This window comes from Parasteatoda tepidariorum, chromosome 4 (assembly GCF_982258835.1).
Source record: "Parasteatoda tepidariorum strain Cologne lab strain chromosome 4, Ptep-v5.0, whole genome shotgun sequence".
In the NCBI taxonomy this organism is placed as follows: Eukaryota; Metazoa; Arthropoda; class Arachnida; order Araneae; family Theridiidae; genus Parasteatoda; species Parasteatoda tepidariorum.
This window is the reverse complement of record NC_141758.1, coordinates 114,282,051-114,307,426: the sequence shown is the minus strand read 5'-3', so window position 1 is coordinate 114,307,426 and position 25,376 is coordinate 114,282,051. Positions and strand designations below refer to the sequence as shown.

The window sequence follows — 25,376 nt, the reverse complement described above, 5'->3', positions numbered from 1 at the left end:
GTATTAGAAAGTTAAATTTTTCGAATTTACTTTTTCAGAAAAAGCTAGTTACATATTTCTTAAAAATTCTTTTACAGAATTTTAAACTGAATACCTCATCTTAATTTAAATTCATTCTGAGCATTAATACTCAACAATATTTCTCATTATATTAAAAAATTATAAGGCTTTATGAAAATGGCGCAACCTAACATTACATTTTGTTTTACTGTGCAAGAACTAAGATGTAGAAACTTGAAATTGCTAATGTTTATGAGAAAACTGTACAAAAATTTATATACACTCTCATTTCTACATCTTGAGTTTTGAGAAACTTCTGTCTTATAGGCAGTTGTTAAATGTACTTGAAATCCCTGCTATGGTTTTATCCTAACTTGCAGCATAAAACCGAAACAAGGGGATTAAAATTGCACTATATATTGTTTTGCTTTTACTTTGATATTTATTTGAATGGATGCAGTTATATTTCGTATTTATTATCTGAACCAGGCAGTCTGACATTTTACTTTTTAATTTACAATACTGTGTCAGACTAATTTATAATAGCTATGAATATTTCTTTATCAACTAACTCTTTTTACTTTTTTTTTTTAGTCATCATCAGCAAATGGAAGCCCACCAGCAAGTGAGCAGACTTCTGTTACAAATAGTGAGGTTAGTAGATAAATATTAGTTTCCTATTCAGTGCATGAATGTTTACCTAACAATTACTAATTATTAACCTTAACCACCTGTTATTCATCCTAACATTAATCTTTAACCATCTTCAGTATCATATTGAAGATTTATCAACATTAATTATAATTATTTATAGACAACAATTTATAAACTTGCTCGATTTATCTTAAGAAATAATGTAGGAATTCTTTGACATTTAAAAGAATTTTTAAAGATCCTTAAAATTACAAAATATAGCTGTGTTAGAAATCCTTCAAACTAAAAGGCAACTTAAATTTGTGGGTGGTCTTCTATTCAAATCGAAAGTTATTATGGAGAAATCTTCAGAGGAAGGCATTGGCCCACGTTGAGCTGTCTGGCCTACTATGATGATGGTCTTCTATTCACAGATTTTACTTTTCAATTGTCCCATTGAGAGCTAAAGTTCAACCTAAGACATACTTTATATTTCTTTAAAGAATTTAAAATAAAATTTTAGGCTCTCAATCTAATATTCTATTATTAGATTAACATATTCAGGGCTAACAATTCCATTCATAATATTCAAAGTATTTTTGTTAAGGCACTGAGCTGTCATTGTGAAGACTGGGGTTCTAGTCCTGGTGGCTATTTGAAGTCCACTTAGTTGTAGATCAATTGTTACTATCTTGCCTAAAAATTAAGAAAAGCAATTAGGCAATGCTGACTACATTTCCACCATGCTGCTGTTCTTAAAATCAAGGATTCTTAACAATCAAACTTCTGTTGAAAAATTATTTTATAGTATTCTTGTAGTTTTTATTTAGTTTGAATTTTTTTTATTTAATTGTATATCTCTAAATTTTAAATGCAGTGAATGATTGATAGGGGGCTATTCAATTTGAATTTATGAGAAGTTAGTGTGATTTTGTCATTATAGTATACAATAAGAGTTGTACCTCTGTTTCTCTTCTTTTTTAAAAAAAAAAATATAACAGTCAAAAGTCATTGATTAATTTTACCATTCGCATCTCTTACAAACATTTATAATATTTTTCCAGTCTAAAGCAAAGAGCAAGAGTTCTGAAAAATCTAAAAAGAAATCGGTAAGAAATGTACATCCATTGTAGATAAACCCCTTTATTTTTGCATGATGTCCTGCATGTAGTCTTTTGGTAGAATTCAATTTGAATGAAAGTTAATTTACCTGAATATTCTTTCCCTCTAATTCTGTTTGTTTCTAAATCTTTGCATCCTAGGGGAGGCACAAAATGACAGGTATGTTCATTTTTGCCAAAACATTTTCCTTGCCTGATTCTCCTCTCTCTTTTCTATTGGTTGTGGGGTTTTTTTTATAGCAAATATTTAACTGTTTTTTTATCATTTATAAATAAGTGTTATACTGTTCAAAAGTATTTCAGATTTCTGCATCTTCATTCGAATAAACATATGCCAGGCTTTAAATGAACTGTAGTTTGGGTTCACCATAAAATAATCAGTTGTTTTGACCTGCAGCGGATGTAAAATAATAGCACACTTTTTTGAGTTTGTTTCTTTTTTTTCTAATCATAAAATAGCATAATCATTGCACATTCTTTGTATTGTATTTTGTGTTAAATGTGTTTGATTATTGCTTAATTACTTAATTTATGGTTTAATTTATTTTGTTAACTGTATTGATAATTGTTAACTGTATTGACTGTAAAAGTCCGCTATCAAGACAATTTATAAAAACAAATGAAAATGTTGTTACAGTGAGCTTATTGTTATAAAAAAATACACATATTTAATTCGAAAATAGCATTAAAAAATAAAATACATAATTACCTCTTTTTATTTTGATTTAAAATAAACATATCTAGATTAGAAAGCTTTTTGACTACAGAGTAGACTGAATTATGTTAACTTCATGAAATGCAGAAATTTCTAAAACTAGAATGTTTGGACAAGTTTTTGCTAGATAGGTATACGATCAACAAAAAGCTCTTTATTTTAATTACAGGGATTTTAAAAAAATTGCAGTAAAACTTCTCTTTTGCCTGGAGGAAAACTTAGCCGGCGGTCGCTCAAGTATTGCTTTTTAAAAATGATGAGTTTAAATTGTTGCAAGGAAGTTTCACATGTGTTTGTCAATAAAATATTTCAGATAAGGGTTAATAGATGGTTGACAAATTTCATTTTCTCATTGATGCAATGCCAATTTTAGTTATTTATATGAGATTAAATGCATCTTACATTGTTATAAGTAAGAATACTTTTGAACAGTAAAGGGTTTGCTCATTATTGATGCACTTTCTGTATGCTTAAGCTATTTGCACTTTAGTAGAATATTTTTTTTTTCAGTTGTTAGTTTAGTGAATAATTCAAAATGATTTCTGAGTCAAATTTTTTATTTTTAGATAATGATATATAATTTTTTTGAAATGTATGGAAAAATTAATTAAGAAACTGCGTACACTTAACCGAATAGATTTAAAAGCATTTTTTCTTTTTTTAAATAAATTTATATTACAAGAACTCACATTTGTCATTAAACATAACTTAGTTTTAACGTTTCATGTAAATTATTATTTTAAAAATAATTTTTTTTAACTTTGTTTTTAAAAAATAATATATATTGCTAAATGTTAAAAATTATTTTTTTTTTCTTCAATTAGTTTTTTAGTATTTAGGTAATTCTTTTGGATATTCATAGCATTTAGTTTAAGCATTATCCATCATTTTACTCAAAAAGTTATATTCTTCAATAACATTTTTATTCTTCATTAACATATTTATAAAGATCAATTTTATTACACAACAGAAAAATTTGATTAAGTAAAAAATTTATTGTCTGAGTATGATTTTTAAATGTTATCAAGGATTCATTTTTTTAAAAAAAATTGTATTCAAATAATAATTTAAATCTTAAAGTTAATTTTTTAATTGTTAATTAGTTTTACATAATTATATTTATCCAAGTGTAGATATGTTTACTATTTTGAAAACTAAATTTTAAATATTATTAAAAATCAATACAAATAAATAAAAAACTAAGTTATTTTTACCTGAATAAGATGCTTAAAAAGCTGTGGCTGTTACAGAAAAATAACCTCTGTTGATATTTTGTATTACAACTAAATCCTTTGCTAATTTAGATTTTGAATTCCAAACAACAAAAAAGTTTTTTAGTTTAATTCTCACTCCATTTTTGTAACATTGGTTTTGATGTGTGTAGCCTAGCAACCTATTAATTTTATTTTGATCCAGTTATCATAAATTTTTCTCACAAAGATTTTCGCTAAATAATTTTCTCATTTTTTTTTCAGGATGCTTCGGCTAAGAAGTAGATGTTTAAAACCATGGCTGCGAATGTGAAAGAAAAAAAAAAAAAGAAATATTTTTCAAAAGTGCATTTTGAAGAAAATAAGACTGTTATAACTAAAGACTTTATATATATACTCTCATTGTTTTACCAATGTTGTTCAAGTTAAAATGAAATCTTTTAAAAAGAGCCAATGTTACATTGAATGTGAAAATTTAATATTCTTGTATATCTTACAATAGTGCCTGTCCTATTTTTTTACATGTGAAAGCCATTTTTCGTGGAACATTCTTTCTTTCAAAATCAAGTTTAGCTTCGTAATTTAAATTGTGTCGACTTGATGTGGCCAATACAGGAATTATATATAAATATATATTATATATTGACAGTGTTTTATGATTTATATGAGAGATGGATGACTGTTAGAAATTATATATTACGTGACATATATCAGTTATCAACTTTTCTGGTGGGAGAACATTAATTTTTATATTTTGTTTTTGTTGTCAATGCTGTAAATTCTTCATAGTTAACTGATTTTTGTGTTCTGTTGTGGATTATCTTCAAAAAATTCTGAAGAATCAAGGAAATCTAAGTTAGTTTTAACTTCTTTAGGTTTTTTTTTTATGTTTAAAGTGTTGTAATTATATATATTTTTTCCTTTCTAAAATTCATTCAGGCGCTGTTAAAAGTAAGAAGTTTCATTTCTAAATTTATTGTTCTGATTTGGAAGATTTAAAAAAAAAAAAATTGTGATAATCTGAATTGTTTTTAAATTCTATTAAATTGTGTTTATTCTTAATTAAAAATGACTTCTATTTGGATGATTATTTCGTAATATTATTAGATATGTTTTTATTATAGGGTGCGTAGGGTGCTAAATTTTCCCTTTTCCAAAATGAGATATTTCTTTACCATATCAATTTTTGCAAAATACGTAGTTTTGACATTGTTCTATTCAACGTTTTCATGATTCATTCAACCACAATCTATTTCGACATACCATGCATCTGTAGCGTAATGAAAGCTCCAATCATTTTAGCAGATACTTGCGAGTTTTGAATGCTGAGCTTTTTAAATAAAATTTTAATTATTTAGAATTTAGATTAAATTTTTTTTTATATAATTGTGTAAAGTAATATTAATCTAAAAAATTGAATGATTCACTCACTATTGAATATATTTAAAATTGGGCTTAATTGTTTTTATGGTGGCTAATATAATCACGAAAATAATTCTTTGTCAGAAACTAGTTATTTTATCATGATCAAGTAACTTAGAAAATTATTTTGCATTTTGTTAACATATATATATGAACTTTCAACAATATGAAGGGGAAAAAAATTATTAGTATATCCTAATTATAATATTTTTTTAAAGTGCTGAAAAATATTTTTTGAGTGCTTAAAAGGTACTTATTATTTTTGAAAAATTTGGCTATGCACCCTGTAATATCTAAGTTTATTATAATTCAGTGTTGTTAAAAATAGGATTAATAAGAAGTCATTGTTTATTTTGGAAAATTTTCAAAAATTGCTGAAAATCTCATGTTTTTAAATAACATATTTCTCCCTAGTCCTCAATTTATAAGGCTTCTTCTACTTTTCTTTTCTTACATTTAAATTATGATTTTGGCATACTTTTAAAAATATTTTGATATTTTTAGTCAAACATTTGTGTTAAGTACAATAAATTGAAGTGCTGTTAATGGTAAGCAGATAAATGAGAAATTGCTATTGATTTGCTATGAAAATTCTTTTAGGGATTTTGAAGAAGCATGATTTTAAATTACACATTTTTTTAATAAGTTTAGTTTTTTTTTTTTAACATAGAAATTAAGGTTTTTATTTATTTCTATATGATTATTAGTATTTAAGTACTTAGAAATCTGATTCAGTTGGTTTGCTGTCATACAGAATATTAAACGAATTATTTTTTGACCCTCATTTAAATGCTTCTCTTCATTTAAGCTTGCTTTTTTTTTTTCTCTTTGATTTTGATTCAGAATTTTTATGAAACAATTACTTATTGCAATAAATTTCATTGACAGAATTATAAATCAATAACTCATGACTACTATGAAGTTTTTCTTAATTTTTTTTTTGTATAATTTTTGAGTTCTAACTAGCTAGGTTTAACTGCATGATTTTCAAATTTAATTAGTCTCAATTTATATGTTTAATCATAATTTTTGGTTAAAGATTTAAGCAATATATCATTGACATCTTTATTATTTCTGGAAGAAGAAAAAAAAAATTGTTCTCCCCGCAGGATAACTGGAATGATTCAATCCGATAAACTCCTGGCGAGTTTGTATATCTCCTTAATCTTTTATTTATAAATTAATATATTGTCAAAAATTTATTTATATTGACTAAATTGCGACTGAGGTTTTTAGCTTTTCTGAGTATATTTAATCAACTCCTTATCTTTCCTTTAACACTATATTTTTTTTTTGTCTATCAAAAGATCAACAAATTTTTGTGACACTTGAAAGTTAAATTTTTTATCCTAATTATTAAAAAAATCTCATTAATTTTTTTTTTCTGTATGTGTTGTAAATTTGCATTTATTATAAATATCGTGAATTGATGTTCTCGATTGCAGTAAAAATAATAATAAAATGGGCAAGTGGGACCAATGTTTTTGCTATTGCATGTGTTGTTACCAACACTGTTTTGTGTTGTGTGCAAAGAATCAATGGTTGCCACGCTGGCAGTGTAACCTCATACCTTTTTTTTTTGTTTCCTCAAAATAATATGCTTGCTTTGTTGTTATGGAATAAAGTTTATTATTCATAAAGTGTATTTGTTTGATTATGAACTACCCATATGGTATTTATCACTTGACCTTTTTTTTCCTTTCAAATCTCAGAGATGATTGTGCTCCAGAAAAAAACTGGATTTTTCATTAATCGCGATCCGAGGTCCAGAAGTTTCGAGAAATCATCGACCACATATATTCACAATTCTTGTATATTTTATTTCAAAATATTAGGACTAGAATTTATACATGGCATCTCTTTCATTTGTAAATATTTTTTTTCTAGTAGAATAATAAATGTGATTAGAGATAAAAAGCAAACTTATAAATAATTATTCATTTAAATTGTGCTGCATATAATTTCACAAGAGTTTCATGTTTTGAAAATATCAATGATTTAAATTTATAAAGATATAAATTTTATGAAATGTGCTTCCTTAATGATTTTGCTCAAGACAGTTTCAGGATTTTTGAGTTTGACTCACAATCACCCCTGAAATCTGAAAGACAGTACTTAGTATAAAATTAAAAAATACTTATGTAATAATATCTACGCCTCATTTTGACAGTGAAACAGAAGCTATAGAGCTGAAAGTGAGATCTCACATTTTAATCAAGTTATTTTAATAGAGAACAGGTTTAATATTAAAAATTTATTTTTTACCTTAGTAGCATGAGCTGGCTAGTAGGACGTTGGACTCTTGCATGTGAGAACGAAAGTTCGAATCCCGCTGCCCGAAGAAACCCGCTTATTAAATAGTGGCGGGTGCAACTTAAAATGTTTGGGTCACAATGTCCTCCAAGTTCCCAAAGCCAGAGACAGCAGCCAAAATTTTCAGAAAATAGGATTTAAAAAAAATAAATAAATAAATAAGAGTTTTGAAAAACAGATAAAAAAATTCACTTTAAAGTAATTTAATAAATTTTCATGAATATTAATTTAAATAAGAAAATATATATTTCCCTACATAGCCAATATAAATTTTAAAACTGTAATTAAAAATAAAATTGCTGAAAAGATTAAATATTTTTATAGTAAGACAGATATTACTTTTATTGTAGCCTTAAGAGTATAATTATGATGCATATATGTAATTTGTGTAAACAATGTATAAAATTGCGCTATGAAAATTTATCAAAAATTTGTTTTTGCCGAATTTGCATTTTATAAATGAAATATTTTTATAGTAAAAACTATTTTATAAAATTTAAAAATGCATTCATTTAAATGCATTTTTAATGTTCTGTCATTTATTGAATTTTACAATCATTAATTTACAATTAATATTATCTCTGTGGCAGAATTTTTCATCTGGCTTTCTGTCAAATACTCTTAATAACAGACATACAAGTTACTAATTTAACATAATAGAAACGTGTTAGAAAAAAACTTTTTCGGATAAAATAAAATTGTAAAGAATTTTTTTAAAATTATATATATATTTTTTATTCTAAAATGGGCGATATTCTCCCAATTTGTGTCTGAAGAAAACGTATGAATTATTATTTTTTGTGCATTTTCTAAATAATCCACACATTAAAAAATTATGAAATCCATAGTTATAATTATCGAGAAAAAGATCAACAGCAAAACGAATCCTTCAAAAACTGGTTACTAAATGCCAGTTTTAGTTTAGAGAATCGGTTGATATAATAAATACCATCGGATTTTAAAAACTAAGGATAAATCAATAGTTGCAACAAAAAATTGACAGAATCGCGACGATAAAAATTAAATACTCAAATGCGCGATTCGAATTTCCCATATTTTCTGAAATATATTGGGATATTTAAAACCCCCAAAATAATTAACAATTATTGCCGAAAACATTAGATGGATTAATGATACTATAGGCATAAATTCAATGCATCAAGAAGTGTATTTAAATGCGTGATTCAAATTTCACACGTAGAAATAACAACATTAACTGATAAATAAGCTAACCGAAAGAGCACCAGCAGGGACCGATCAAGACAGGCCCCTTACAAAATATTTTGAAATTATACTGAAGTTTACATAATATTTTGAGTAATTAGTCCTAATATCAGAAAATAATCTATTGAACTGCATGATTCAAGATAAAACATTCTAAGAAATATTGAAAGCAGACAATTGAAGATTATTTTTCTAAGATAAAGTTTACGTATCTATAAATTAAAGCAACAAAACAATGTTAAATAAAAATAGTTTGGTGACCACAAACAATTGAAATCGGTGATTTTTGTTATAAGTCACTGATTAGCTCAATTATTTTTTTTATTTATTGTAAGCTGTAATAATTTTTAATTTTGTACATAAACTACCAAAAAGCTATCCCACCCATCATTAGACTTTTTACTAATTTTTGGGGCCCCCCAGAAACTGTGGGCCCTCGACCCATGCTTAGGCGATATTCAGGCCCTGAGCACCAGCAATGAAAAAAAATGAAATTTTTCACATTACAAATAGTTTTTTAAAAAATAAGTAATTTGAGTTTTGCGATTGGTGATAAGTGATTCGAGGTTTCTTTTTTTTCTTCTTTCAAATCAGTTAAAAAGCAACGGGATTAGTTTTTTTTTAAAAAAAAAAACAGGGAAAATTCCTAGCAAACAATTTATAATAATCTAAAGAACAATTGAAACCCGCACAGATTAACGAGGATATCTGCACAAACCGAGCGTGTTTTCTGAATCTGTGATTTTAAGTTTCAGCGTGCCGTAATAATTTTAATATTTTTTTAAGAAAAATCACAAGAGTATAAATTTAAAAAAAACAAGTGAACAATGATCAAAACAATACACATGTTTACGATGGAATAAGCACACATGTATTAATTAATTATCTTGCAACAAATCTGAAATGGTAACAAAATTCCCAGATTTTATTTAAATGTACAATATGGAGTGCTTTATGAAAATAAAAATGAAAGAACATGATTTCTAGAGCAAACTTATTATTTAAACTTTCGTGATTTCGAATTTCTTTTTTTTAAAAAATATTATCTAGTTGAAATTCTACCTGAAGCTGTAATCGAATTTCTTTTTTCTCAAATAAGAATAGAAAAATAAGGATTATTTCTTTTCCCTTTGATGGGCAAGAAAGACATTTTTTGAAACTAGTTCCACAAAGTAAAAAATATCTTTCGAAAATTTCTGCAGAAAGAAAATCAAAATTTTTTACTTCATTATTCTTTATTTTTCATTATTAACAAATGAAAATGAAAAAATCGCGAGCATTTATTTCTTTTCCCTTCTATACGCGAGAAAGACATCATTTGATTACAAATCAGGATGGGGAAAAAAAATATTTCGAAAATTTCCGGAGAAAAGAAAAACAGAACTTTTTTACTTGATTGTTCTTTATTTTTCATTCGTCTCAAATGAGAAGAGAAAAATCATAAGTATTTCTTTCCTATCATAATAAGACATCTTTTGAATTCATGTTATGTTTTGAACAAGTTTAAAATTTTTTACTTCCTCTCTCTTATTTCAAAAACTATCTAACGCTCTGCGACAATATCGCCCTGATTCTGGATTATTAAGGGTCGACAAGCCTTTTCATCGGCAGACCATTTCATCGACAAGGTCATCGTCGAAATTTTTTAAACTTAGCCTGATGCAGAATCTTAATGGTATGAAAATATTTACCCCGACCTGCCCCAATTGAGGGCATACGGGTAAATGTTTATTAAAAACCAAGTAAAAAAGAACATTAAGGAACATAAAATGCATAAAATACATAAGATACAAAAGTCAAATGGCAACAGACCGTGAACTTTGCGGGTGAACAATACTCTTGAACAAAATTAGTTATCTACAATTAGTCAGAATATTAAATCTTTAAGAAAACTTGACAGATATATCTGGCATGTATGCCATGAAAAGTCCAGGTCAACAGACCCTAAAATAAGGATTAAAAGCACAATTAAATTTAAACCACCAGCAATATTAGAAGCAAATTAAAATATAAATTGCCATTCCAGGTCAACAGACCCTTATATTGAGGCAATCAAATGGCATAAAATTTAAAAACTAATCATAGGGCAAATTGCCTATTAAGGAAACAATTAAACGAGTTACAAATAGTAAAATCATCAAAATAGTGTTGAAATAGTAAAAGTGGATTAAAATGGTGTGAATGACGAGGACAGTTCAAATCCAACCTAAGAACACCATGAGATGTATGTTGAAGTTGCTATAAAAGAAGCATTTTATTTGAAAATTGCCCACTCCTCTATTCACATCACGTTGCAAAAATGAAACATTTTTGACATTTGGTGTTCTAATTGTATTTTACACATTTAAGTTGTATATTACACAATGCTTTTCTAGTCATATTTAACACATTTAATTCTAAGATTAATTTTTAATGTACAATATTATAGATTAGCATCGCAAAAGCAATAACTATTGTGAATCATGTAGGGAGTGATTGAAGGAAGGGTAGCAAGGAAAAAAAGACAGTATATAATGAATCTGGGAGATGTGGTCGATAGGTGACAAGGTCTCTTCGTTGACAGGCCATTTCAGCTGCAAAAATTTTCTGTCGATAAAAAGAAAATTATACTTATGTAATGTTCCCTAACAATGAGGAATAAGCCTTAGTAGAATTTAAAATCTTGTCAAGAAAATTAACTAACTTTTACAATGGTGGTGATTACAAAGAATTTAATCAGAAAAACACAAATCTTTTAGATAGTTAGCTAGTAAAATTACTTCTTGTTTTATCAAAAATTTACATACACATATTTTCGTTGAAAATGTAAATTTTTGACTTTTGGCCAAAGAGCATGGTCTTCTGGCCCACAGTGTATCCATTGATGGACCTGCGAAGATTTGTACCAATCGAATTCGAAAAATTAATCTCGTTCGAATCGTGTTTCTTTAAAAGTTAAAAGTGGTAAAGTAAGTTAAAAGTAGCTGGTTGGAATCGCCATGAGCTACTGTTTCTTCTCCTTTTTTTTTTTTTTTTTTTTGTATCACACTACTCACTGCACTACTTTTTTTGCAAAAAAAAAAGAAAAAAAAAGAGTACTCTACACTTCAAACTAAGAAAAAAAAAAGTAGTGACTACAGTAGTTTCACAACTTGTAGAGCGCCAATTCCGACCACTGAGTTCAACGGATTTAAAGCATGATTTGTATGCAACCTATAAAGAAAGGTCCGGGATGCGTATTGACAAAACATACCGTAGATTGTAAACGTGGCGATTGCAGGTGGAGTTGGCGATGGATTACGCGTAAATGTGGTGGGAGAACGAAATTACATTAACCTAAGCAGTGTAATTCGATATTTTCTTCTTCTCCTCGACTAGCCATTATGAATAAAAATAACTCATTAATTCCTTTTAGCAGAGAAAATAAAAAATAAAATAACACCTTTTTATTGTCAGGATCACTTTACAAATACACTGTATTCATATTTTATTAAGCGCTATAATTTATATTTTATAAAACGATCTAGTTTTTTGATAAAACAGATTCAATTTTTTAATTTTTTTTACAAGAATTGTGTTTGCGAAGAAATAAAAATAATTTATTAATGAACCAATCACAAAAAATAACGTAACATTTTAATACTATGTTTTATTGAAACGCTATTTTGAAGAATTAATTCTATTTAACTTTTATTGTAAGAAAACATAACCTGTTTTATTTTAGTGATATTTTCTATGAAATCAATATTCTCTAGAAAAGAATAATGTAAGCTTTTTTATAAAGATTATTTTTTTAGAAATTAACAAAGACATATTATTTACTAGAAAAAAAATTGCGTTTTCAAAAATGTTATCACTCTTTAAAGTAATAGTTTCTTGTAAACGAAATAATCAATATTTTTAAAATAAAATTTGAAAGCGTTTGTTTCATTACTAGAAGCATTCATTATAAAAAAAATATATATTAAATTACTTTTTTGCATAATTTTATGAAATAACTTTTTTTTGGAATGAGATGAGATTTTAAACTTTGTGAAAAATTGATTCAATCCCTTAATATATATAAAAGTCGGTAAATACTTCATTCATTATGGAGGTCATAGATAACTTGATACCTTTTCAATATAAGAATAATAAATGCAATTAATAGAAAATTCACAATTTTAAAAATATATTTTATTTACACGCATTGCATACAGGTTATAATGCAACTATCATACGTAACATAAATTTATAGATTCCTAAATACTGTTATATGAGTTTGGTAATTAAAAATATAATTAAAAAATAACATAATTAAAAAATAACTTAATTAAAAAAAATTTCAACCTTCAATTAAAAACTTCCTGTTGTCATATATTAATAATAATCATAATTTTTAGCAACTTTTTTGGGCACAAATTTTTAATTCTCGAACTTAATACTATCCTTTATATGAAAATATCAGAAAATTTATAAAAGAAAAACTATATTTTAAAATTGAGACATTGGCGACCACAGAGGTTAGATGTATGTGCTGAGTTTAAATAAATTATATGTTATAAAACTCACATTTAAGATTTAGATCAATTTATTATCAGGTCATAAGAGTGTTTTTTAATAAATAAATGTAGTGATTGTTTGATTTACAATTGTAATTTCCTGGGTGTTTAATGTTAAGTTATACATTTCTTTAGAGATAATATTTGAAATATGCAAAGCAGGGCGGCATTCATTTCAACTTAAAAATCATCAACTTAACTTTCAATAACTATAGATAAATAAAAAACAAAAGTTTGATAAAAACTTTAAAAGAAATACTTTTAGAAAAATTCTTTCTAAATAATATTTAAATAAAACACAATCACTTCGTCTGAGTGATTCTGTAAGAAATTCTAAACTTTACAATTTTACAAGTTAGGTGAAAAGTAAATATCTACAATAGTGGTAGGGAATTAAGGAAATTCTAAATCTAAAGTTTGAGTCCTAGAACGTAAAGATCTGATCATTAGATCAAAAGTTAGTTTTAGATTTTTCGTTTATTGCTCACTGTACACTAAAAGGTGATTTTTTTTTCTTTTGAAATTTTGATTTTAATGCCCTTACTTCAACCTCCTTCGAGTTATGCTTACTTTATAAATTTAATCTCAACTTTATTTTTCTTTTCACTTTTAAACTGTAAAAGACTTTTTCTCCATTTGTAAATTATGAAAAAAGTTATTAATCTGATTGCGTAAACAGTTAATTTATTAAAATTGAACATTCTCAATTAATTCCTTTTAATAGTCATTTATATTATTAATAATAATTATTTGCACAAAATTATAATAAAGGAAAAAGTTTGATTAGAAATTTAAAAGTTCTTGTAGCGATAATTAGGGAATTTCTATTGACAAATTCAAATAATTTTTTTTCCGGAGCAAAATGCATTTTTATTTAAAATGGAACAGTGCTGACTGAATATTTATACGATAAAACACTCTCTAATCGCTAAAACCGATGACAGGAAAAAAATTTCGTTTTTTTCTTCTTTTCCACAAAAAGTTTAAAACTTAAATTGTTGTTCTTTCATTATAAAGCAATCGCATAATAATCTCGTATCATGTAAAACTTTATGACGAAGTTACTTATCTACCGTTTTACATATATAAAATGAAATAATTATTGAATTCTACTTGCATTTTAAAATGTAATACTCAATCGTTCAATGAATTTTACGATTATTTTTATAAAACTGTGTATAATGAACATTTCAACTAAAATAATTAGTACAAAATAGCTGCTAAAATTCTCTTAAACATTTATAAATATTATACATTTATAAATTTCAGCTTTTCGCATTATTGCTAAATCTCTACGTCGAAAAATATTTAAGGAATCCCATAATAACTGAAAATTAAATCAAATTTCAAAAAAATTGTAAATGGTTATCGAGCAGAACCATTAAGTTTAATTAATGAATATAGAATTAGTAACAAAGTCTCTGCTAAACAATAAATTTTTTTAAATCTTTTAAGTAAACAAACTTTATTGTAATAAAATCATTTCATTATTAAGGATTAGATGTTATTGTGAAATTATAATTTTAATTAGTGGATGAGTAGGTAAAGAAGTTCACTACTCGAAATACATTTAATGAAAGTTATGAAAATACAGAATTATGGAGGTAATAATATATAATTTTTTTATCTTAGTTTTATTACGACCTTCTAAAAAACGCTAATAAACACAATTATGTCAACAACAGATACAAACGATTATGTCGGAGCTATAAAAAAAAATACGCTTTATATTTCATTTAATGCAGAAGAATCTAATGAAGACCCGCTTAATTGAAATGTCGCACCCATATTTAATTTGTTGCATGTTATGCGATACCGAAAACAAAAACATAAGCACCCAACTGTTTGGCGATTTGCGAGAACGCTCCTTTAACGCCAATTGAAAGTTTCGCCAACCCCTTTATAATCTACGGTATGTTTTGTCAATACGCGCCCGGTATACATTTGCCCGGTATACCCTACACTGGTGTTTTTTTAAGGTCAAGTGCCACTGCCCGGTATATCCTACACTGATGTTTTTTTTAGTCAAGTGCCACTGCCCGGTATACATTTGCCCGGTATACCCTACACTGATGTTTTTTCAAGGTCAAGTGCCACTGCCCGGTATACCCTACACTGATGTTTTTTTAAGGTCAAGTGCCACTGCCCGGTATACATTTGCCCGGTATACCCTACACTGATGTTTTTTAAGGTCAAGTGCCACTGTCCGGTATACATTTGCCCGGTATACCCTACACTGATGTTTTTTTAAGGTCAAGTGCCACTGCCCGGTATATCCTACACTGATGTTTTTTAAGGTCAAGTGCCACTGCCCGGTATACATTTGCCCGGTATACCCTACACTGATGTTTTTTAAAGGTCAAGTGCCACTGTACGGTATACATTTGCCCGGTATATCCTACACTGATGTTTTTTTAAGGTCAAGTGCCACTGCCCGGTATACGTTTGCCCGGTATATCCTACACTGATGTTTTTTTAAGGTCAAGTGCCACTTCCCGGTATACATTTGCCCGGTATACCCTACACTGACGTTTTTTTAAAGTCAAGTGCCATTGCCCGGTATATATTTGCCCGATACTCCAAACACTGATGTTTGTTCTAATCTATCCTCAGTAAGTATTAAAATATCGAATAAATGTAATTATATCCACGAATAAATTAATATCAAATATTTAATAATAAATATTTCGGACATTCACCAAAGCGACTAATTTGATTGTCAACATTCACCGGTGAAAGTCAACAACCACCGATTTTGGTCATTCACAGTAACATGCACATCATTTACATAATAACCTCACCAGGACGATTATTTAATACTTTGCCTAAATAGCATCCGGCATTTCAAAAAATAAAAATAATTGGTTTTGTTGGCGATGATCTTGTAAGGTGATAAAGAATCATGCATAGTACAGGTAAGGAAGATATTAACCTCGAAGGAAAAGTCGATGAATACCCCAAGGAACCTTACATATGAATCCTAGACAGTCGCCGATAACCCATTGGTATAGCTCTTTTGAGGCATTTATTTTCAAGCCAAATTATGTCCAATTTGTGCTTAAATACTACTAGGGGGCTCCTCCCCCTGCTCGCCAACCCCCAGAACTGCTTCGCAGTTCCATTGCATATTGCTTCGCAATCTTATAAAAGCATTTTAACAAATTTAAATTTAAAAAAAAAAAGCCAGATATTGAAATCAATTACTTAATGAAATTTATACACTTCTCTGCCCCCTTCACAATTTGATTATCTTTTCTTCATGTAGCTGAGAAATTTGGAGCTGTAGCAGACAATATATCTCAATAAGAAATGCTTTCCCGTTTAGAATTCCGCCATTCATTTCTCTGATGTCCGCCAGAGATATTTCGACGCCTGATAGCAGGCATTTTATTTAGGCAGCAGACACTAAGTAAATAAAATTAGAACTAAATAACTAAGATATCGTTTTAAATCTCAAATCAAAATAATTGTTTGTAGAAAGTTTGTTTTGGTTTGAATATTCGCACGTTTGTTTTGGTTTGAATATTCGCACGATGCCACTGCCATTCTATTGTAACGAAACAAAAAATTTATCATAAAACTAAAAATTTATCAGAGGAACTAAAGATATTGAATTCTTTTTTTAAGAAATTCAGTTCCGTTTTTTTTTATCCACTCTTATTTTTGTTTATCAATCTATTAATTCAGAAATGCTTTAAATCAAACGATGCTTACGGAAACAATGCTTATGCGAACCTCCCGAAAAATGATTTGCTGAATTCTCATTGGTTGAAACTAAATTATTAATATTATTAATTAATTAAAGGAAATTTTCATAATTTAAGACCTTATTGCACATCTACATAACAATACCTTTAAAACGACACCTTATTTGTTTAATTCTGTTGCGTAGTTTGGGAGTTTTTAGCGAGACAAAATATTGCTAGCCTATTAATATATAGATAAGAGCTCTGAATTTATGATGCGATTTTAGGACCGTAAATAAAATAAATACAAATTTTGGAACATGTGTAAAATGAGTTTTGTATTAAAATAATAATTGTAATACCTAAAAAGCAAAACATTTAATTAATTTAATAGTGAAATTATATGTTTCAGATGAAGTTTGAGCTATCTAGTCTATCGAAAAGTGGTTTAAATTTCAAATAACGATATTTGGGAATAAAATGGCGATACAATTTGTCTGTAGTGATCATGAAACAGAACTTGCATTGCCATCATGCACAAAATTTTGAGAACTCTAGCTAGTATAAAAGTGATCGAAATGTCGTTCTCAAGATTCCAACATTACATGCAGGAAAGCGAGTTAATAAATACATTGGAAAAAGTGATCAAGGCAACAAACAAATAGTAAAATAAACAAAAAGATACGATAAATGTTGAGTTTAGTGCTACGAGAACCGGAAAATACTACTTTCAGTCGATCAAGCTTCATACTCTATATAAGTAATAATTTAAAACAAAAAATTATACGAGGACTGGACCAATTTTATATCTATGTTCTTGAAATTTTAATTTTAGCCTTTTAAAATACTCTTATAATGCGGCAAATTTGTTGAAATCATCTTTACGCAATCCCTTTGCTGTAAAAAAATGTTTAATCAAAATATGCTGTAAAAGGTTCGACTTTCTTAAAAAAAAATGTTCTAATAAAAGTGACGCAAAAGTTGAGTAAAGAATTAGTACGTTGCATATTTTCTAAAATCTTTAATTTTAAATATATATATACTAGAATTTAGTATAACGGATTTACATTGGGTGATAAATTGCAGAACTTCGATTTATTGTTTGAAAAGTGAAAGTTAATTTCAGTCCGTGGCGGATTCATCATTTTACCCTCTTTCATAGCTGCGGAGTATCTAATTTCCAGTTTCTTTAAATTTGACAGACGAAAGTTTCTGAGACCACGTGGTTTAAATAATAATAATAATAAAAAAAATCTCGATCACTTGTATTGTTATGCTCATTCGGAAAAAAAAAAACTTTTTAATGCTAGTTAATCATTCGTTGTGACGTCAATGCTATTTTAACCAATGACAGCTAAAATCTTATACATATACATGCATTTTCTGACGTATTTTCCCTTTGTGTTTTCATATTAGAAAATCGAAGTTTTGAAATTTATGATTTTACTGTTTAACGCTTTTTAATAAGGAAATTTGGTGAGTTCTATGTTTCTTTAATTATTTGATAGATTTAGCGATGTCAAATTTGAAGTAAAAAAATCTGGTAACAAATCTTGATAAGATGAAATTGAAGTTTTGTAAAATTGAACATTTTATTTTCAAAGTTGGAAAAGAAATAAGTTTTTTATTTATGGCGATAACGTTAAATTTAGGATTTATTCAATTTAATTAGTTTTTGCACTGTTTCGCTATAAAAAATATTAATAGATATAATGATTTTAAATAAATGTTAAACTCGTTATTATCAAAATCTAAAATGCAAGTCAAATATTACGTCTTTGATTTAGTGCTCTGCTTTAAGTTTTAACATTGAAATTTTTTAAACGCAGCTGTTTACACATATAATTAATTAATGTAGCTGCTTCTCATATTGAAGAAATGAAATTTTATTTGGAATTTTTAGGTTTTAGGACAATGCGATAATTGTTTTAAAATTTCATTTGTAGGTTTTAGCAATTGCAAGCATACTCCATATTATTAATGTATTCACATTTTTAGGATTTAAGAATAAAAAGCAAAATTGTTTTTTTTTTTTTCATTTTTTTTTAAAACTGAGTTATGAGTTTTGACACTCTGAAGTTGTAATTGCATTTGTTACATTAAAGTTTTTTCTTTATTTTTTTTTGTTGATCGAAATCGAAGGCGGTTTTCTAATGCAGCAATTCCCAATTTTTTCGATTGTGGAACCCTAAATGATCGACATTCTTTTGGCGGAACCCCGAGACTAAATGAATAAATTTATTTGGCAATTTTAAAAACACATAAATTAACGAAAGGCTTTTAAATATTTAGTGAGAGAAATATGTTCTTTATATCGTTTTAAGAGAATTAGTCTTAAAATGGAGTTTTTAACGTCTGATAGTTGAATTAATTCACCGTTCTAGAGTAGTATAAGTTCTAAATTTGATTTTAATGCATGCATAGACTGAAAATGAAAAAGGTGGAATTCGGTTAATTTTAATCGATGCGAAATAGTAAAAGAATTATTTTGGGTTCCTCGGAACACAGCTTGGGAACCGCTGTTCTAATCGATTTAGATAATAGTTAATCAACAAATAATTCATTGAGCTTCTTTCCGCCTGCCCATCCTATGTCAGAATGTAATATGATCTTTTTTCCACCACCTTCTTCGTTCCATTTTTTTTTTTTTAAAGTTTTGCGTTTATAATTCCACATCTAATTTTAGACGCTTTTTATGGAAAAACTGAACCGTTGTGTTAAATGTTCAGATATTTAAAATTTCATACTGTATACGTTCTATTGTATTTTATTCAATATGAGTAATCCCCCTCATCCTTTTCAGGGGGATTTATCTCCTAGTAAACACAGGCTTGAAATTTCTTCAGTATTTTAAAAATATATTGTCCCACTGTTTTCTTATATCTTATTCATTAAGTAAAGTTTAAAATTCAGCTAAGTACTAAATATGCCTAGCCACAAATAGTGGTCTGTATATGAAAACTACTTGGGTGAAAAAAGTTATAGTGCATATTTATCTACACTACATCTAGTGGATATTTCATTCTGTTGCCAACCACTTAAGCTTAAGAAAAGAATTATTCGATGAAATGAGATCGAAACATAAATATATATACATAATTAATGTATAGAACTATCTAGTTTCTACAAACTAATTTGTGAAATTGAGACGCTCGTGCTACCACTTTTTCTTTTTTGAATATTTTCAAAAGGACGCCAAGCACAAATGAGTTAAATCGCTTGATATTTTTTTTAAAAAAAATCTTTGATTTTAATTTGACTGTTACAGGAGTAATAGGAATTTTTCTTAATAAATTTTATGTTATTTCGTGAGCAATTATTTTTAGTATAATAAGGGTTCTAACCTTATCTCAAGGAATATTCTAAGAAGTAACGTTTTTCTCATGACGTTACACATCAATTCAGAGGTTTCTGTTGCCTGCATCGGTATGACAAAATATGTAAGTAACAAATTTAAGTAATGTTGCTAGAAACATACATGAATGCATACAAAACATACACAGAATACTTACAAAAATTTAATCATAAAAGAAATCGCCCAAAAATTCCTAGTTATGAACTAAAATTCAGAAATATACTTGCAGTATTAATATAAAATGTGTTTTTGAACATTGTGTTTTAATATAGGGAATTGGTATGGAATTTTAATTTTTCCGAAACATTCCATACTATTTACTGAAGTATAAAACAAAAATGCATGAAAATATTCCTTTTTTCTTATACTGCAAAATTCAAATAATTGTAAGATTTTTAAAATGTCGTTTTATGAGTGTTGTAATTTTGATTTATTGAAAGATTATTCGAAAGAATTAGAAATATGATTTTGCTCCCTGAAACTGATTAACACAGCAATATGTTTACTAAGAATTTTAAAACTGTAAAAATATAAACATGACTTAATCTCTTATTAACTTGATTTCTCTTTTAAAAACATTGAACAACTCTTAAAAATGAAGGAAAATTTTTAAGAAAAATTCTTGAAATAAAGTAATTTTTAGAATATTATAAAATGTTCTCAATAATTTCATTTTTATTAAAATTAATAATAAAGTGCACATTGGATGCATTTTTTTAAAAAATCCCATTTGTCATATTTAGTTGCCGAGTGGTATGAAGTTGTAATTACAAACAAAGTAAAAAATGGAATGTTTTCCTCTTTGAAATTTTATTTTACTTGGTATATTTTAGATTCGTCTCGTCTCAACTTGTTTTGAAAGCTGGACTACATAAGTGAATGCCATACTCTGATGTTAAAGGAATATTATGGATAAGTACTTTTTGTATTAATTCTTATTAATTGTATTTAAATGTCACAGGGCTGCTAGGGGTCACTAAAATATGATTAAATTATGTGAACAATGCATATTTAGATTTTATTTTATAACCGGCTTTGAGAAGCCGATCCATTTTTGACCTTCCTTACGACTATCTAAGTTCAACTCTGTCGCCTTGTACTTCTGTATCTAACCCAGAAGACAAGGATTCTTTAACCCTTCGGTTTTTGATTTTGACATGAGTGATTGGGACTGATATATATATATATATATATATATATATATATATATATATATATATATATATATATATATATATATATATATATATATATATATATATATATATATATATATATATATATATATATATATATATATATATATATATATATATATATACAGTACAGAACCCGTTATCCTGAAATCAGAAAACCGGAAAACCAAAAAACCGGAACGAAATTCGATTAGTTTCCCCGCCATTTTTAAAAAAAAAAAAAAAAAATTCCTCATAAGATTTTAGGATTTTTCGTTCTTTTTTGAAAGATCCTTACCATCATTTTGGAAATAATCATTAATGTATTACTTCATCGTTTTTTCTTCTTTTTAAGATTATTTAAAAAAAAATTTTTCGTTGGGTTTAACTATAAAAAAACTGCTTTTTGTTGCGATTCAGAAAACCGGAAAAATCAGTTATCCGGAATATCGATGGTCCCGATCGTTCCGGATAATCGGTTCCCTACTGTATATATATATATATATATATATATATATATATATATATATATATATATATAAAATTTTTTTTCAATTAAAGCGTTCTCAAGTATAATGGCAAATAAGATTTTACTTTTTCACTTCTTTACATTTGATGTTTTGTTGTGTAAAAACTTTTTTATGTAAGTTTTTTTTTGTTTTCCTTTAGTTCATCTTTTTAAGGAATCTTAAGATTTGATGCAACTTTTATATTATGCATTACATCGGATTGGTTTTTTAAACAGAATATTTCTTAAGGGGAAAAATATTTGAAATGATGCATAATTACAAAATGATAACTCTGTACTTCCATTAATTTTTTTAACTTGGTTCCATATTAGAATTAATTAAAAAAAAAAACCTTGAAGACATCAAATGGGGTTTTTAAGCCACATATTAGTTTCAATATCTACATAATTAATTTTGTATTTTTATAGCAAATTTTTGCATAAGAAATTACTCTAAAATTTGTATTTGCTTACAGAAAAAAATACACTTTGCTTTTTTCATTTAAGATTGTATTAAAGAAAAAAAAAATAGTATTGGTATTAAAATATTTAAACATCTTTTTCATTAATTATAATTTTTTTAAAGCAACTTCACATTTATTCTGCTTTTTTTTGTGATTTATAGCTAAATTGATAGCTGGATGTTGCTTAGATAAACTGGTAATTTTCGAATATTACATCAATAACTTTTCTTTTTAGGTATCCAACTGGGTGAAAATCTGCAATTACGATAAAAAATTTTTTGATTTATTTTGTTTTCCATATTTAAACTTTTGTTCATTAGCTTTCCCAAACCCTTAAAATTTTAATCTCCGATTTTTAGAAATGAAGTTATTTTTACATATGTTGTCAGGTGAAACCAAAACAAAATTAAACTCACGAAAACGAAATTAAAATGTTTTTTTGTTTTGCTTTGAGTATTGGAACCTTTATTTATTTGAATAAATTATATATATATGCGATAAATAAAATTCATTTTCAGAATGAAATTTTTGGATTTTTAATTGTTATGTTGTCAGAGTAATTTTACATTTCAAACTTTCTTTAATTTAAAAGGCATTTTCCGGAGAACGTTGGTTTTGAGAAAATTTCTTTACTCTGACACACATTACAAGAAAAAAAGTTTATTAAAGAATTTTTCAATTTTTTTTTGTATAAATTAAGCGTTTTTAACTAAAAGCTATTTCCTTTTTTTTTAATTTTAGGATTTTAGTTCGAAACGTAGGTAAACATATTATTGATCTGTACAAAAAATATTTTGAAATATATGCATTACAATTTGTTGTGGAGCTGTTAGCGTGACATGAAAAATTTGTAGTTTTTAAGCTCAAACTTGCCCTTATTTTGAAAAATTATTTTAAAAATTCTTAAACTTTAAATTTAAAATTTTAGGACCCCTGCTTGCTTACCAAACATAAAATTAAAATTTTAATCATGTCTTTTTTTAAAAAAGTATTTCGCCCAAACCGGCCGGATACCTTAAATTTGAATTCTAATAGTTATGAATTCTAATAGTTTTTTTCGTACTCAATATAAAAAACAAGTATATTTAAAATTCGAATTATAACACTGCATATAATGTGCTGTTTAAAATACCTAGAATAATGTTAATACAAAAAATAAATTTTGAGGTAGTTTACAGGGGTGTAGACGTTATCCTTTCAAAAGTATAAGAATGAAGTAATTTAGTTTTTAAAGATAAAAATAATAGTTTAATTTCTAACAGGAATTAAACCTCTGAGCAAGGTATTATTCCAATACATTTATTCAATTTCAGTGTTTCACTTGTAATAAACTCACTCGTAACCTCTGACCAAGGTTTCATTTCAATACCTTTATTCAAATTCAATGCTAAAAATCCTTTTATAGAATGCTAAAAATCCTTTTTTCTTCGTTAATATTTTTGAAATTCCTTTTTCAAATTCTCCCTTCGTTACTTTGTTTGTACTATTGAACTTGTTCTGTTCTTTGAAAAAAAGATATTTGCAATCAATTTATTGCTGTTTTGCTGTAAAAATATATAGTTGGGCTAATTAACAGAAGTAGCCCAAAGAGAGAAAAATTAGTGATTGCTTGGTTTTTTTTCTTTATTAGTATTTTAGAAACGAGCACGTTGCTCGTTATTGATCCTCTTCAAGATGCATACGGAATCATCCTCTTATTTTATTTTAAAACTTGTTTTATTAGTATTTTTGTAATAAAGGGTAAATATTTTTCAAGATTAACTAGTTACTATTTTTATTCTGCGTCAAAAATCGATCCACATATTTCGCATTTTGAAAGGTAAAATTTCATTTTTTCTATTATTTAAATTAATGATACCTCACTAGCAGCCCTGTTAATCTTTGTTCTTTGTAATTGTTTTAATGGAATGCATACCATTGTGAAATGTTCAGAAACTGGTTCTGTTATTGATACATGTGGGGCTCTGCCTCAAAAGTAATGAGACTAATATTCTATGGTCACCCATCGCATAGAAAGCGTACATAAGTTGTACGCTTTCTAAGTACAAAGCGCATGTTGGGTTAGGATTGATGAAAGAACTGGGTGGATTTGATGCTGGATGGTCTTAAGAGGACGCTATAATGCTGAAATACCTACATTATTGATTATAAACAGTTAAATTAAGAGTAAAATTTGGAGTTTCAAATGCGGAAAAGTTTTTTTTTCAAACTATCAAAATACAAATTATGGCAGGATTAATCGCCTTCTGCTTAATCCTGACTGAATTTGTTTGTATTTTGATAATTTAAAAAAAGAGTTTCAGCTTTTGATACTTTGTTTGACTCATAGTTTATCTGAACTCTTTTTTATACTTTAAATTTTAAATTACTAACTTAAGTAAAACAGAATTTTTCATACAACGTTTCTCCAGCAGTAGAGCGCCCTCTAACGAATAAAATGTGATTTCGCTACAACTTTGGAATGATCAAGGTATCGCAGTTTGCTGCAGAATTTTAGTTCGTCTCGACACGATTCAAGACAGAAAGACAAATTGGAGCAACGTTATGCTAACGAATTCTGAAACTAAGTTTCGACAGCTTCCGTGTGAACACGTTCAGAATTTTGCAGAGGGGATATCCTGTCTCGCCCATTAGTTTTAAGTGGCATATTGCTACCAAATATGGTCTGAACACATGGAAAAAAAGGAACACTCCAGTATTCCAGTATACATTAATTAAAACAGATGAAAATGTGAAGCGAGTACATTTTACTTAGGACTTATAACATTGGCATAGCTTATGTTATAAGCCCTAATTCAGTAGAAGTCCTAATTTAGTAGAAGTAGGGCTTGAGAAGAACTCATTGAATCATTCTTGGCATCAAGTATCATTTCTCACTGTTGTTGAAAAAAAATATAGTAAAGCGTCTGCCTGATATGTACCGCCCGATTTTTTTTAAATATCTGACCAGTCTTATTACTTTTGAGATAGTATGCTATGAGGAAAAAAGGCCTAAATGTATAAACTGAGTTTTATAGAAATGAAAGATA

General features: G+C 27.3%; 1 protein-coding gene across 4 annotated transcripts in view; it reads left to right on the top strand.

The window, feature by feature from the left end:
• LOC107441706 (uncharacterized) overlaps positions 1 to 6,742 on the top strand; it is a 51,134-nt gene extending 44,392 nt beyond the window's left edge. For 2 of the 4 annotated variants that reach the window (XM_043055027.3, XM_071182885.2), the window contains exons 18-20: positions 595 to 654; positions 1,698 to 1,742; positions 3,945 to 6,742. In XM_043055027.3, the coding sequence (XP_042910961.2) occupies positions 595 to 654; positions 1,698 to 1,742; positions 3,945 to 3,965 (126 nt within the window). In that variant the 3' untranslated portion in view covers positions 3,966 to 6,742. The remainder of the gene's footprint in view (positions 1 to 594; positions 655 to 1,697; positions 1,743 to 3,944) is intronic. The other 2 variants (XM_043055029.3, XM_071182886.2) reach the window with 1 other exon arrangement.
• Positions 6,743 to 25,376: the final 18,634 nt, after the last annotated feature.